The following is a 15,370-nucleotide window of genomic DNA, read 5'->3' as shown; positions in this document are numbered from 1 at the left end:
ACCGGGCAAAATATACCTTTTTCCAGACCCAAACCTTCCTTTTTAATACATATAAGCCTTCCTTAGTGTATGCCCTAGATAGCCAGAGTTCAGGATGCTGTGTATTTAAAAAGCAGGACATGTAATTTGAAATATGGTAGTGAAAAACTCTTAAATTTGTTTTTCACTACAGCACGGCCTACATCTCCCATAGACTAACATTGAAGTTACCTTATTACATTTAAGTATCTGTAATTCCCAAATGAGAGCAGTTGACTAGTTCATGTTAGATGTCTTTAGAACTAATTAATAATCCTAACTCACTGTAAAGTCAGATTTTAAATTACAATTTTGAAAATGCTACTTTTAGAAAGTTGTAATTTTCCTGCCTTAGCCATTTAGTGCCTGTAGCCTGTCTTTGGTCACATGACTGGGTGTAGCTGACAGTTGTGTTTAGTGTATTCTTCCTAGAAAGCTTAAGTGTGCCTGTGTGGGCAATCACTGGCAGGATGGGAGGGTGGAGCTGGACCCAGCCTTACTTACACTTGAATAGACTGTGTCCTGCCTCTACACAAAAGGCTGCATACCCCCTGTAGTTAGTCTGAAGCCAGGGCAGGGAATGCAGGCTGTCTGGGAACTTCAAAGAGAAACCTTTACAAGCTACTCTCCCACTTCAAAGGCACAACTGGGTATAACTGGACCTTCCACACCAACTCTTCAGTGCACTTCTGGACCTGTGGATGCTCTCCCAGAAAGAAGGACTGCTCGCATGCTGAAAGGACTGACACTCTGCTGGACTTCTACTCTGAAGTACTGCTGCTCTGCTCTTCCAACCTGCTACCCTCTTGTCTGGGTGAGAAGGACTGGACATGTATCTCTTGAACCCAAAACCCCAGAGTGACTCCAAGGTCCAGTTAGCTGGCCTCGTGATCTGAGGTTTCAGAGACACAACAGGCTTCCAACAACCTTAGACCTGCACCTGGACTCTGTTTGTGAGTCTACCCTGCCAAGTGGTGCCACCCCAGTCCTGGACCCATGGAAGTTGGCTTAAGATGTTCTGCAAGCCTTTGTGGATCCAACGGAACGGGCGCATCTCATCTGCTGCATGGTGCAACCCAGTGCAGGACTAACACATAGCTGCTGGTGCATGGATCGGAACGGTCACAAAGACCTGCATCGCATCACAGCCCATTACCTCCTCGGAACCGGTGCTGTGCGACACATCTTTGGCACAAGCCCTCGAACCCCTTGTCAATTGAAGCCTTGACGAGTATGCCAGACTGCTCATCTCAGATTTGCAGCTCCTCAGAACTAACACATTTCCCCGACTGTGTGATGCATCCTCGATGCCGAGTTCACATCACAAGCTCTCATCAACGGGATCCTCAACGATGACACAGGACCTCACACCGCAGCCTTGTTTCACCTTTGAACTGATACATCACTTCAGCTGTGTGATGCATCTTCAGCGCGGATCCCCACGATTCTCCACAAACCATGATTTAAGGTACGATGTTTAGCGGGCCTAACTGGCTCCTTATAGCTGGCCCAGGCTCCATTACAGTCAGCGTGAACTTATGACTTTCACCATGTCCGGCCAGGTACACACAATTGCCTCTTTGTGCTTTTTGGTGATTTTTTTGCTAAAATCTTTAAAACTGCATATTGTGCGTTCTACTGAGTGGATTTTTGTTGTGTCATTTTAGTTGTGTTCTGTTTATTAAAAAATTACTACATATTTGTAATTCTATGTGAGATCCTTTTGTAGTGCGTTTTCACTGTTACTGTTTGGAGGGGAGCAAAAATACTTCACACATTTATACTTGAGTTAAACCTGACTGCTATGTCGCAAGCTACCTGAGGGTTAAGCATAGTTTAATTTAGGGTTTGCTTGTGAGTTCACCCTGAGAAGAATTGTGGTTGTTGCTTGAGCATGGTTTTCCCCCTCAATCAATAACCACATTTGTTTTATAATTTTTTTAATTTGTATTCTTCTGAAGTGGCAAGGGGTGTCAGAGAGAACTGTGAAATTTGTAAGATTGCTTCTGGTGGACCTTAGTGTATTGTGATTAAGGTTTATGGTGCTATGTTGAAATTCCTCATGAATGAGCATGTAAAAGAACTGTTCTTGGTAATGTAGATATAAAATAATGTGCCAGTTGACATGATCCTAGTGTTGTTAGTGTTGGGTTTACCAGTATTAACTTGTCCAGGGCGCTAAAGACTGTAGAGCATGGTCTTCAAGGAAATAAGGTGTAGTTCTTAGTGAAAAGTATGATTCTTGTGAAGGTTCCAGTTGCAGTAAATTAATGAGGTGTAAATTGGCCCTTAAGATTTTAATGTGTGAATAAACATGCATCAGTTAAAGGCATCAATGAAACTCCGTGACAGCTACATGTATGGTAGAAATAATTTCCAAACTGTTATGATGCGTATTTCTACTAAAATTTAGAGTTACTTATATATTATAAAGTGTAAGGAATATTTATATATTGTTAGGTCGTGAAATGTGATATTCTGTTCTGGAAACTGGAAAGTCATTGGTGATATCTGGTCACCCCGAAGATTCTGTTGCTATTATGATGGTCGACTGTTGTTAGAGTGGGGCATATTGGTGGGAAGTCCTTGATGCATTCTCACATAGTCAAGTGTGCTCTTTTTACTTGAAATATAACTTTACCTTTATGTGTGGTTATGGCTCACTTTCGAACTACTCAGCCCTGTTATTTACATTGATCTATATTCACATATTTATTTACGCACACAAGCAAATTGTTGCTATTGTTTAAAAGACCATATTTTAAGCTGTCATTAGCCTAATCATTTTACCTCCTGATTATTTTAATCTAATACTGTTTTAGCACTAGAACACCTGATCCAAGGAAGGCATTTAATGTAGCATTAACACACTAAAATGATATTTTGCATGTACTATAGTCTTTATTCATTACTTGGTTCCTGTATACCATGGTTTAAGGTTCTAATACTACTGCCCTAATTTATTACAGATCAAGGAATGGCTGTGTTTGAACTGCCAGATGCAGCGTGCACTCGGAATGGCCACAGCTCCAGTCTCTACGAAACAACCTATGCAGCCACAACAGAAAACAACCTCAACCTCAAAACAAGTGTCTCAGCCCCATCAAAAATCTGACTTTGTAAAAACCATTGAACCTAAAATGCCCGTCTCTGTAACAAATGATTCTCCATTGAAATCCAAACAGCCTGTTGCTGCTACTTCACTTCAGACTCCATCCTCTAAGATCGAGTGCACTCCAAATGTTGATCAGACACAGCAATCATTGGTAGCAAAGAAACTCCCTCAATCAAATATACAAAGACCTGATTTTCAGACTGCTTCACCCTCTCAAGCATCCAATGTGAAAACAATCTCTTCACATCCTAACACACAGACACCAACCCCTTCAAAAGAAAACCGTTCTCAAAAATCAGAAATTGCCAAAACATCACAACTTATGCATCCTGCTGTAGATGCAGACAGGGATGCACAGTCTGATGCAAAACTCCAGCCACATGCTTCCCAACTTCAATCAGATTTTAAACAAGTCTCTACATCTGAATCTGGAAAACAAATCAAAATTCAAACCAATCTGCCAACATCAATAAAAGACGATCCCAAAAAGACTCCAAGCAAAATAGATCCAAAATTTGAAGCCAACCCTTTGCCAAAAGGACCCCAAACAGCACTTCCACAGGAGAGTTCTGTAAAGTCTTCAGTGTTGCCCAAAGAAACTCCGAAGCCACAAGAGCAACCAAGGCGATTCAGCCTTAATTTAGGAAGTATGACCGAAACCCCTAAGCATCAACCAACAACTCCCCAAGAAACAGTGACAGGGAAACTATTTGGGTTTGGAGCATCAATATTCAGCCAGGCATCTAGTTTTATTTCAACTGCTGCACAGCCAAGTTCCCAACCACCAGGCACCCAAGGGACACCTACAAAGCAGCCGCCTCCATCTTCTCAACAGCAGGGTGCTCAAGGCTCCCCTGCTAAGCAGCCTCCTGCATCTTCTCAACAGCATGGTGCTCAAGGCTCACCTGTTAAGCAGCCTATTCCTTCTTCCCAACATCAGGGTGCTCAAGGCTCCCCTGCTAAGCAACCTCCTCCATCTTCTCAACAGCATGGTGCTCAAGGCTCACCTGTTAAGCAGCCTCTTCCTTCTTCCCAACATCAGGGTGCTCAAGGCTCACCTGCTAAGCAGCCTACTCCATCTTCTCAACCACAGGGTGCTCAAGGCTCCCCTGCTAAGCAGCCTCCTTCATCTTCTCAACAGCATGGTGCTCAGGGCTCACCTGTTAAGCAGCCTCTTCCTTCTTCCCAACATCAGGGTGTTCAAGGCTCACCTGCTAAGCAGCCTACTCCATCTTCTCAACCACAGGGTGCTCAAGGCTTACCTGCTAAGCAATCACCACCATCATCTCAAACACCGGGATTTCAAGCAACACATAAGCAACCCCCTTCTTCATCTCAACAAAAGTATGTTCAAGGTTCCCCTCAGCAACCACCTCCACCTGCTCCACCACAGGGTGCTCAAACAACAATCAAGCAACTTCCTCCATCTTCTGAAACACAGAATACTCAAGGTTCACCTGCAAAGCAACCACCTTCATCTTCTCAAGCACATAATTTTCACGGGCAACTGCCAGATAATAAGCACTCTCATCCTCATGCTTATCCACATAGTGCTCAAGCGGTACCAGGTCAACAACCTCCTCTTTCCTCACAGCATCCTACCCCTCCACCAACTACAAAAGAACCACTCCAGGTACAACATCCACCAAACTTAGCACCCACAAAAAAGGAGACAATGCCTCAGATTGATGAAAAGTCCGACAGGCCCAGAACTGACCTTACGTATGTGAATGCTAAAGATAAAGCACATGAGCAGAAACCAGTGCATGTTCAAATTGGGAAGGAATCTGAGAAGGATCCAGGCCCCTCTACAGTTGGAAAGCCTGCTTTGCTCAAAACATGTCCACTTTGTAAAATAGAGTTAAATGTTGGCTCAAAGGACGTTCCCAACTTCAACACGTGCACAGAGTGCAGAAGCATAGTGTGTAATCTATGTGGATTCAACCCAACACCACATCTTATTGAGGTAGGCAAATGCAGTGTGTATCTACTTGGTGTAACTTGAAAACATACCTAGCAGCTTGATATCGAATAGTCTTGTTGGCAAACTTTGTTAAACTATTTCCATCATCTGTGATGTTTCATTTTGATTTGAATATGTTTGATGTTTCTGCAATGCATGCATAACCTTCAGTTTTTTAATTTCTGCAAACGTGCGTTCTGTTGAGCAACTGTTGCGCTTTAGGACGAGTTTAGAATGTGTTGATATTTTTTATTTTCGTTCAGAATTCACATTATTTGCCAGTAATGATGCAATATGAGGTACATTTTTTGCATGCTTTTGTTAATCATGCGTAATCCTCCCACTTGAACGTATTTTCTCAAACGCACAGTTTGACTTTCTTTAGCGTAAAGGCAGATTGATAAATATTATTGTGGAAGACAATTGACCGAAATATACTTCCCAGTATTGCAGCGTGCAAAAAGAACATATAAAGTTTGGTCTTTTGAGCAGATGAGAAGTTTTGGTAATTTAACTGCTGAATCGAAATATATATTGGTTTGACTTTCCTGTAGTATAGGGTAATAGAAGAGATGTTTAGTTACCTTGCTGATTTGGATAATACAGTATTACCACACGTACCAATCAATGAATTGAATCAGTTCTGAGGTACACAGCCTGGTGTATAAAGAAACATTCATCACTGATATATAACTATTGATAGAAAGTTTTTTTTTAAACGAAATCTTATGAAAACAATATACAGAACTACTCAATCTTGAACACTCCAGCAGATGAAGTTTGAATGCTGCGCCCTTAGCCTGTAATTAATTTAAATCATGATGTGTTTGAGTATTTCATCAGGCAGCGTACTACCTCTTTATAAAAGCTAGAGTACCCTTCCGAGATAGTGCTCCCTTCTTGCAAAGGAGGTTGTTGTGTACTTGATTCATTGTTGATTTCTTCCTGTTTCTCGTTTTTAGGTATGGCTTGGAGACCGATTTAGCAGTTTGTCTTGCTACCTTCATGTATTCCAAAATATCCTAAATAAAACAAAGACAACTTTATACATAGATAGAGGGGCTTGGGTTACTTCTTCAAATCCATCAGTTCAACTGTCATTCACATTTTGCTTGAGCCTCCCCTGGTCCCACACAGCATTCAACACCGGGTAGCAAGTAAGCCTACTTCAGCCTTATTTTCCTGATCACATATGCGCAACCAGCTACAAAGAAGTGTGCTTTAGTTCTAAAGCCAATAGTGTCCTTTGCCTACAACACCAAGAATCATATTTTCTGTGAAGTGCTCTTTTTGCAACTTATTATGGTTAAAATATGCTAGAAAGCACCTACACTGTTCGATTAAAATGATATGTCCTTTGTAATTGTAATTTAAGGTGGTAGTAGCATGTTTTCTATTTTTTTGTATTTCTTTCTTTTACTTTTTGTGGTGTATGGTTGCAATAAAAAAGATGCAACAGCTTGTCAAGGCTAATAATCTTGGATTTGCCAATACTTTTTATTTTTTTTGCTATCTTTGTGTGTTTAAAGTATGTTGTAAGGTAAAAGAAATGTACATATTTTCTGTGAGCGAACAATAATCATATTCTCCTGTGATGTGCATAAAAACGAAAAAGTTTCCTGTTGCTACTCTACGAAAGACTGCCTGTTTTTATCAAATTATATGTAATGTTTTGTTTTGCTTTTAATTTAACATTTTGATTGCAGGCATGTGGCCACCATGTTACATGGCATGTTTTATTTGTATTCTTTAGTTTTGTGACAAATGCTAGAAATAAAGCAAATGCAACCATGCCACCTGCTTGCAGGTCTAATGGCATTGGCAATTCTTGTTTTAGATTGTCACTATTGATCTGCCTTTTATCCTCCTTGCCGACCCTTTCAGCAGTCATCTTCAAATGTGTGTTGCCCTCAGATCATTAGACTACAATAAAAGTAACAGCAAAACTCACAATGATAATACTTTAAGGAGGCTAATTTACTGCCATGACCTTTGCTTGTAGTCATTTGTTATGTCACCAAAGTTGGAAGCCTACTGCCCTGATTTCTCTGCAGATATGTAGTAGGAAGCTTACTGCCCTAATTTCTATTCAGATCTGTATTTTTGAGTCCACAGGCAGTTGTCGCCTTTGCATCTTTTCAGTTCAGGGTACTAGTCATGTTTAAGTAGTGTACTACATTTTAATTTTACATTTGTTAAAAGAAAGGATACAAAGAGAACACATAATGACACAATAGCTACAAGCACTTTTTACTGGACATCTTGTTTCTGTTCTGTTTTTGGCGTTTTTTACAATTTTGTTTTATTGAGTATATGCTTTTTATTTGTAGTTCATTGCTTCCATGATTGATCTTCCTAAGGTACAGCTAGCTAGATTTTATGAATGCTCAGGCTTAAGTGTGTTTAAGTGTCCTTCACGAATAAAGGATTCTTTAGAAGGCATTCTTGTAGAAGAGGGTCTGAATTGCAGACAAGTGTTTCTTATTGTATTGTGACCAACACATCATTTTGTTCTTCTGTCTCCATAGTGTGGGATAGTTGTAGTATGTAGGGGCGGGCTAAGGATGTCCCCCTAGCATGTCTACATGGTATAGTGTAACCCTGTACATTCTGGATGGGAAGAATATCTATTTACTTATGCTGAGGTGTTCTTGTATCTCCTTGCTATGATGTGGGGTGTGCTCTTATCAACAAAGGTTGCGGTCTCCTAGGGAAACTTATAATAGAGTTTCCACATTCCAGGCAAGTGCTTTCCTTTTAATAATTCTGTACATAATAACTGTCCACATGAGAAGTATCTATATGTACAAATTACTCTTTGTGCCGGTCCTATTTCAAAAAGAAAACGCCTCAGTAGGTAATGGCGGTGGCTACTGATGTCTAACCCGGGGACTATAAAATATGCTTGTACAGAGTATTCCTCACACTGGAAAGATAAATTGAGAATCACTTATCAGATCTCCCAAAAGGCTCCATGTGTGGTTGGACTACTTAGCAAGAGAGTCACAAAGTCACATTGTTTGGTCTGTTGATGTAGCATTTCCATTTTTCGACTTTGTTATACAGACTACCCAGGCCTGATTAGTGAAAGAGTATAATGAACTTTTCTATTGTGCACCAGAGGGATGTACATGAAAGATGCAGGAGTAAGAACATGACAGTGTGTAATGGCAGGCCATATAAAATGCACTCTCACAACTGAATAGTTAGTTTTTCTCTGACTGCTCTTTATCACTTTGGGGACTGGCACCTTAGAATTTCATTCTCCTCAATAACACAAGACAGAGCATGCATAAGTGTTCATGGCAGAGACCCTATCCAGTGAACTGCCAAATGTCATCAGTCAACTTCATTCATGCTGGTCATTCAGGGAGAAGGGAATGACACACATTTTATTTTAAGTCCGGTGACTAGCATTATGCATAATATCTTTTAAATTGCCACTCCTTGAGCCCATTTAAAAACACATATAATCAAGAAATAAGTAGAACCTGAATAAGAATGCGTCTTCCAGTTCTTATATATATTACCTACTGGCAGTCGCCAGTAGGTAGTTATAGTTACTACCTAGTTTCCATAAGAAAAGCATTTTTTGATTTGCTAATAACTTCGGCGTCGTTTGACGAATCTTTGCGAAATTCTCAAAAAAAGTCTATCCAGGTCAGCTGCTATCTTGAAAGTTTGGGGGTGATTCGTCAAGCAGGGGCTGAGAAAAAAGGGGGGTCCCAAAACACGTTTTCCCCATGTTAATTTCCATAGGAAATTTTGTGACGAGCTACAGCCCGAACTGCTAAACGGAATTACCCCAAATTTGGCAGAAAGGTAGAGCTTGGGCCAGAAAGCGACCTTTTTAAAAATGGTGTAAATCCGTTCAGTAGTTGCTGAGAAATTAGAAAAATAAAAGTTTTGATATCTGGGCAGAGCCTAAGTCGCGTGCGCAAGCTTCACTGTGATTGGCTGCTAGTAGTCCAAACCAGGAAGTGTTGGCAGCCATCCTGTGGCTCGGTAAAAGTGAGTCACCCAAAAACGAAGAAACAAAGGTATAAAAGAAGAGGGCAGGGTAGAAAAACCCTGACCCCCTAGGCCTGCTCAGGGGGTCCCAGAAGGACCCCCAGGGCCCAAAAAATCATAACGGGTTCTCGCATTTCATTTTAATGAGGCCCTTGGGTGGGCTAGGTTCTGGGGATATTTCTTAAAAAATAATAGCAGGGGCTCGCAGGGGTTGCGGGGGTGCGCTGGGCTTCACTCATGTTGGGAGGGGGGTTGTGAGGCCCCCCTTCCGGAGCCTTCTATGTGCTTGTAACTTTGGCGTTGTTTGAAGAATCTTTGTGAAATTATCCAAAAAGTTTCTCTTTTTTTGATTAGCTCTTATATTGAAAGTTTGGGGATCAATGGTGTAGGAGGGGCTGAGAAAAAGAGGATCCTAAATCGTGTTTTCTCCATGCAATTTCCATACGAAACTTTACAGAAGACTGTAGGTGAAACTGCTGAATGGAATTACGCCAAATTTGGCAGAGAGAAAGTTGATGGTCCAGAAAGTACGCTTTTGTTTAACTGGTGTAAAACCGTTCAGTAGTTTTTGAGAAATATCAAATTTTACAGATATCGATATTTGACAATTCTGACTTGGCTGAGGGGTTACAAGCACCAGCTTGCGGCTTATTGGCTGTGAATGGTTGAAACCAGGAAGTGTTGGCAGCCATTTTGTGATTTACTCTGTCAGCTCGCATCTCTCCGTGTAGAAGCCATTGGGTTCGTAGTTTTACCTCTGCGAAGCAACACTGGCACCTGTGTCTGTGTGAGATATGCCTTTCACGCTGCCTCTCTTCATATCACCAGGTCGCGGCTTTGCCTTTAGAAGCCCGTCCGTCGACTCGCAGCTCTGTGAGTCAGTCTGTCGGTACGATTCCCTACACTACCCAAAGACTACCCAAACACCACTGCACTGTCGTAAACTGTAAAACACTACCCCAGCACGATCTCCTACACTACCCAAACATCACAGCACTACCCTAAACCGTAAATATACCCCCAGCACGACCCCCTACCCAACCACCACTGCACTACCGTAAAACCTAAAATACTACCCCCAGCACAACCCCCTACACTACCCAAACACCAGTCTGCATTGTCGTAAACCCTAAAACACTAACCCTAGCAGGACCCCCTACACTATGCAAACACCACTGCAGTACCCTAAATTCTAAAACACTATCCCCAGCACAACCCCCTACGCTACCCAAACACCACTAGAGTACCCTAAACCATAAAACACTACTCCCAACATGACCCCCTACACTACTACCACTGCACTACCCTAAACCCTAAAACACTACCCCAGCACAACCCCCTACACTACCCAAACACCACTGTTCTACCCTAAACCCTAAAAGACTACCCCAGCACAACCCCCTACAGTACACAGACACCACTGCAGTACCGTAAACACTAATACACTACTCCGAGGATGACCCCCTACACTACACAAACACCACTGCACTACCCTGAACCCTAAAACACTACTCCCACCATGATGGACACCACCAAATAACAGTAATAAGAACGAGAAAGAGTCACACAGCACTTAAGTAACAACCAAAAACGTTATTGAATTTTTTTTTTCTTCAAACTTTATTTTTCCGTTTACGTACATATAGAGGATAAACTATATTTAACAAACTCAACACAAAATAACAAGGCGGAAGACTCCTGTCAGGCCCATCAACGTCGACGACACAGCCTGGAAAATAAAGCACAAAATAAGGATGTGTGTAATGCGCATATCAAAGGAGTGAGACACAGAGAAAGAGAGGAGGAAAAAAAGCCAGATAGAAAAAGAGAGGGAAGGAAAGAAAGGGAGTGAAAAAGGGAGAAGAGAGAGTGAGAGAGATAGAAGGAAAGGAAGGAAGAGAGAGACAGAGGGAAGTGAGTGTGAGAGAGAGAGAGAGAGAGAGAGAGCGAGACACTGCCGCCCCTGTGCATCCATGACCAAATAATTATCTACTGCCACCGGAGTGCCTACCAGTGGGTACTCCACGTGCCCCTGAAAGCTCCAGGGCCCGGTCCTGCCATCATGGCTTGGTGCACATTATGTGGACCCGCTCCGCGGCCCAGCAGATCCCACACATGTCAATGAGTCCTGAGTCATCAATGGTGGAGACCACATCAGCTTTTGGTGCCGCTAACCCTGTGCAACGCAAGTCAGCACCACGTGGTGGTAGGCCACTGACGGCCATACAACTTAGGGTGCGACTAACCCTGAGCAACTAAAGTCCGCGCATGTGGTGGTAGGCCCCTGACATCCACATCAGCTTCGGGTGGCACTAACCCTGTGCAACTCAAGTCTGCGCCACGTGGTGGTAGGCCCCTGACATCCACATCAGCTTCGGGTGGCACTAACCCTGTGCAACTCAAGTCTGCACCACGTGGTAGTAGGCCCCTGACGGCCATACAGCTCAGGGTGCGACTAACCCTCTGCGCAACTTGTAATGGACTCTTTATGACTGAGACCCGTGGAGCGTCCGTCATCCAGTCACCACTGGCAATAAAGGATGTGACGTTGTCGATCCATTATATTTGCGTGGTCACATGGCCTGTGACGCATGTGCCGGATCGGTGTGGTGTGTGTGCAAACCTGCCCTCAGGGAGTGGCTGTGACATGTTGACAACTAGACCACTGACCTGCACACCAACAGCGAGTACGCCTGCTACAGGTACCTATGTGGGGGGGTGAAAACGTGTTTTCTCAATGGATTTTCCATAGTAAACTTTAGACAAGGCTACAGGTCGAACTGGTGAACGGAATTATGGCAAATTTGGTAGGGAGAAAGGTGTTGGTCCAGAAAGCGCGCTTTCTCGCTTCGAGTGAAATAGAAAAAGAAAGGTCCCGGGAGCAATTTTATATCCTGGAGCTCTGTCTGTGCGAGATAACTCTTTCACGCTCCCTCTGCCCAACATCACCACTTCGCAGCTATGTCGTTAGAAGCGAGTCCGTCGGCTCGCAGCTTCCCTGCCTGTGCGAGCTAGTACGCTGCTGTGCCTGTACCTCTGCGAGCTACTAAGCTGCTGTTCCTTTGGGAGCGGACGGCTCGTAGTACTGCGTCTGTGAGTCGAGCGGACGGGCGGCAGTTGTCCCTCTGCGAGCCTGGGTGCGAACTGTTTATAAGTCACACTACGTAAGCATTGAAAAGCAATTTTGTGATTCAGTCCGTCAGCTGGCATCTGTCCGAGGCATTTTTGAAAACATACCGGAGTTCTTTCTTTGAGAGATACCCCTTTCACGCTGCCTCTCCCCACATCAGCAGGTAACGCACCCTCTTCCCACATTACCAACATACCCCCAACAACCTTCTTGGGCCCGGAATTGTCCCTGTGCGGTTGGACAAACAAGAATCTTAGTCATGTATAGATTTACATATAAAACATTTTTACATTTAACATTTTTTATTTAAACAAAAAAACAAAAAAAACTGAAGGGAGTCTGGTGCTTTGGTCGCTGCCACGAAGTTGGGGTCACTGCCATTCAGGACTCAGGACACAGTTCCACATGTGTGATCGGCTTGTATTGAACAGGGTTAGTGGCACCACATGTCGCGCATTGTGTTGTACAGGGTTATTGGCACCACGTGTCGCCGGCCTTGCATATGGAAATATGCCTCACTGATCGAACGGAGTCTGGTGCTGTGGTCGCTGCCACGGACTTGGGGTCCCTGCCATTCAGGACTCAGGACACAGTTCCACATGTGGGATCGGCTTGAGTGGAACAGGGTTAGTGGCACCATGTGTCGCCGGCTTGTGTTGAACAGGGTTAGTGGCACCACGTGTCGCGGCTTGTGTTGAACAGGGTTAGTGGCACCACGTGTTGCCGACTTGTGTTGAACAGGGTTAGTGGCACCATGTGTTGTGGCTTGCATTGAATTCTGCCTCAATAAGGCCACGTGGCGACGAATTGTGGTGCAGTGAGTTAGTAGTACCTTTGTCACTGAGCGTGTACCACGTGTCACGGCTTGTGTTGAACAGGGTTAGTGGCACTACTAATGAGTGTTCGTTTGCACTTGAAGATAAATTTGGTGATTGTACTAACGCTATAACTGATATAAAAAAAGTTCTTGAAGCAAGGATACTAAAAGGATATTATGTAGGTTTTAGGCCTGTGATAGTTACATGCCTACTGGATTCTGTAATTAATGAATCAAGACTTAATTTTAATTGTGAGTCCTGATGACTGCAGTGTAGGCCAGAAGTAGTGGTCCGCAAGGGCCCATAGCCACGTGGCATTGAGTTGAGGTGCACAGTTAGTGGCACCAGAAGCATTGAGCCTGTGATGCTGCTTGGTGCGGAAGGGCCGCACTGGGAGCAATGTCTCTTGCCTTCTGGACTGCATCATCTGCAATCGCGACTGTATCTGAATTGTGAGCCCTGCTGACCGCAATGTAGGCCAGAGGTAGCGGTGAGCAAGAGCCCACAGCCGTGTGCATAGGTTGGTGGCCTCACTGGCCTGCGTAGTTCAGGTTCAGTGGCACCACGTGTCGCCGGCCTTCCATATGCAAATAAGCATCACTAATCGAAGGAAGTCTGGTGCTGTGGTCGCTGCCACGAAGTTGGGGTCACTGCCAATTAGGAGTCAGGACACAGTTCCACATGTGGGATCGGCTTGTGTTGAACAGGGTTAGTGGGACCACGTGTTGCCGGCCTTGCATATGGAAATATTTCTCACTGATCAAAGGGAGTCTGGTGCTGTCGTCGCTGCCACGGACTTGGGGTCACTGCCATTCAGGACTCAGGACACAGTTCCACATGTGGGATCGGGCTGTGTTGAACAGGGTTAGTGGCACCGCGTGTTGCCGGCTTCTGTTGAACAGGGTTAGTGGCACCACGTGTCGCGGCTTGTGTTGAACAGGGTTAGTGGCACCACGTGTCGCCGACTTGTGTTGAACAGGGTTAGTGGCACCATGTGTTGTGGCTTGCATTGAATTCTGCCTCAATAAGGCCACGTGGTGATGATATGTGGTGCAGTGAGTTAGTAGTACCATTGTCAGTGAGCGTGTACGTACCCTGCGATGATGCGTGGTTCGGGGGGCCGCACTAGGACCAATGTCTTTTGTCTATTAAATTCTGCTTCAATAAGGGCACGTGGTGATGACTTGTGGTGCACTGAATTAGTGACACCTGAAGCACTCAGCGTGTGTGCACCCTGAGATGATGCGTGGTCCGAGAGGGCCGCACTGGGAGCAATGTATCTTGCGTACTGGACTGCATCATCTGCAATCGCTACTCCATCTGAATTGTGATGCCTGCTGTCTGCAGTATAGATCTAAGGCAGTAGTCTGTACAGACATAAGCCTGCGGTGCTGTGCCGCTGGGTTCGCAGGGGGCCTGTGTCGAGGAGACCCGCGGTCATGGCGGCACCCTCGTGGCAGGGTGAGACCTGCCGCTCTGGCACAGTCGTTGGTCTTCACAGTTCACAAGTGAACCACGCCCAGAGCCCCGGCCTATTTATTCACACTCCTACGCTGAAGTGGCATATGTCGGACCAGCCCACTCCGGTTACGCTTATGCTTACTAGGGGGGACGACACAGCTACATAACTGAGATCTTCCCTACTGTTTGACGTAACATGGTTGGGTCCACTGTCCACAACACTACAAGCACCAGTAGTATTTGTGCACATGGAGAGGTGTGTGTTCTGCATACTGAGATGTGTCCAGCACATTGCCTCTACACTTTGCATTGTGTGCATTGTTGTTCATGGGTGAATTGCTTCCTTCACATATAGTTTGTTCACACCTGTTCCAAAATTCAGCTATTGTTTGGCTGAGGGGCCATGTCGTTTTTTGGAAAGTTCGCGGTCTTGTTCTGCGCTGCCTTGGTGGTAGGGGGGTTCCTGGGGGTGGTGGTGGGCGTTCTGGAGCTGCTTGATCAGTAGGTCTATGACATGTGTTGGTCTTCAGATGTGGCTCTGGGCTGGGCTCCCTTTCATACCGTATGTAGTTGTTTAATATTTAAAAAACAAGAAGACATTATATAGTTTAAATACCAAATGAAAAAAATTACAGTGGGGAGAGTGGTGGTGCGGGGGGGAGGTCCTGAGGTTTGTGGCAGAGGGTCTTGTGTACTTCTTGGGTGTTGGAAAAAAATATAGGTTAAATGAACATTATAATTAGAAGTTAGCATTAAAAAAAACATTGACATTCACTGAAAAACCATAGGTTTCAAGGACGTTATAGAAAGAAATTAGTATTTAAAAAAAACCTTTGAAATTCACTGAAAAAACC

At 44.2% G+C, this 15,370-nt stretch overlaps 1 protein-coding gene across 5 annotated transcripts in view; it reads left to right on the top strand.

Annotated features, from left to right (window-relative positions):
• The window catches only part of PCLO (piccolo presynaptic cytomatrix protein), a 1,384,288-nt gene that overhangs the window by 197,801 nt on the left and 1,171,117 nt on the right, over positions 1 to 15,370 (top strand). For all 5 annotated transcript variants that reach the window (XM_085652900.1, XM_085652897.1, XM_085652899.1 and 2 more), the window contains exon 3: positions 2,988 to 5,099. In XM_085652900.1, coding sequence (XP_085509026.1) covers positions 2,988 to 5,099 — 2,112 coding nt within the window. The remainder of the gene's footprint in view (positions 1 to 2,987; positions 5,100 to 15,370) is intronic.

Source organism: Triturus cristatus, chromosome 4_1, assembly GCF_964204655.1.
Source record: "Triturus cristatus chromosome 4_1, aTriCri1.1, whole genome shotgun sequence".
Classification (NCBI taxonomy): Eukaryota; Metazoa; Chordata; class Amphibia; order Caudata; family Salamandridae; genus Triturus; species Triturus cristatus.
Note: the sequence above shows the minus strand (reverse complement) of the source record. Positions and strands in the feature narration are given on the sequence as shown.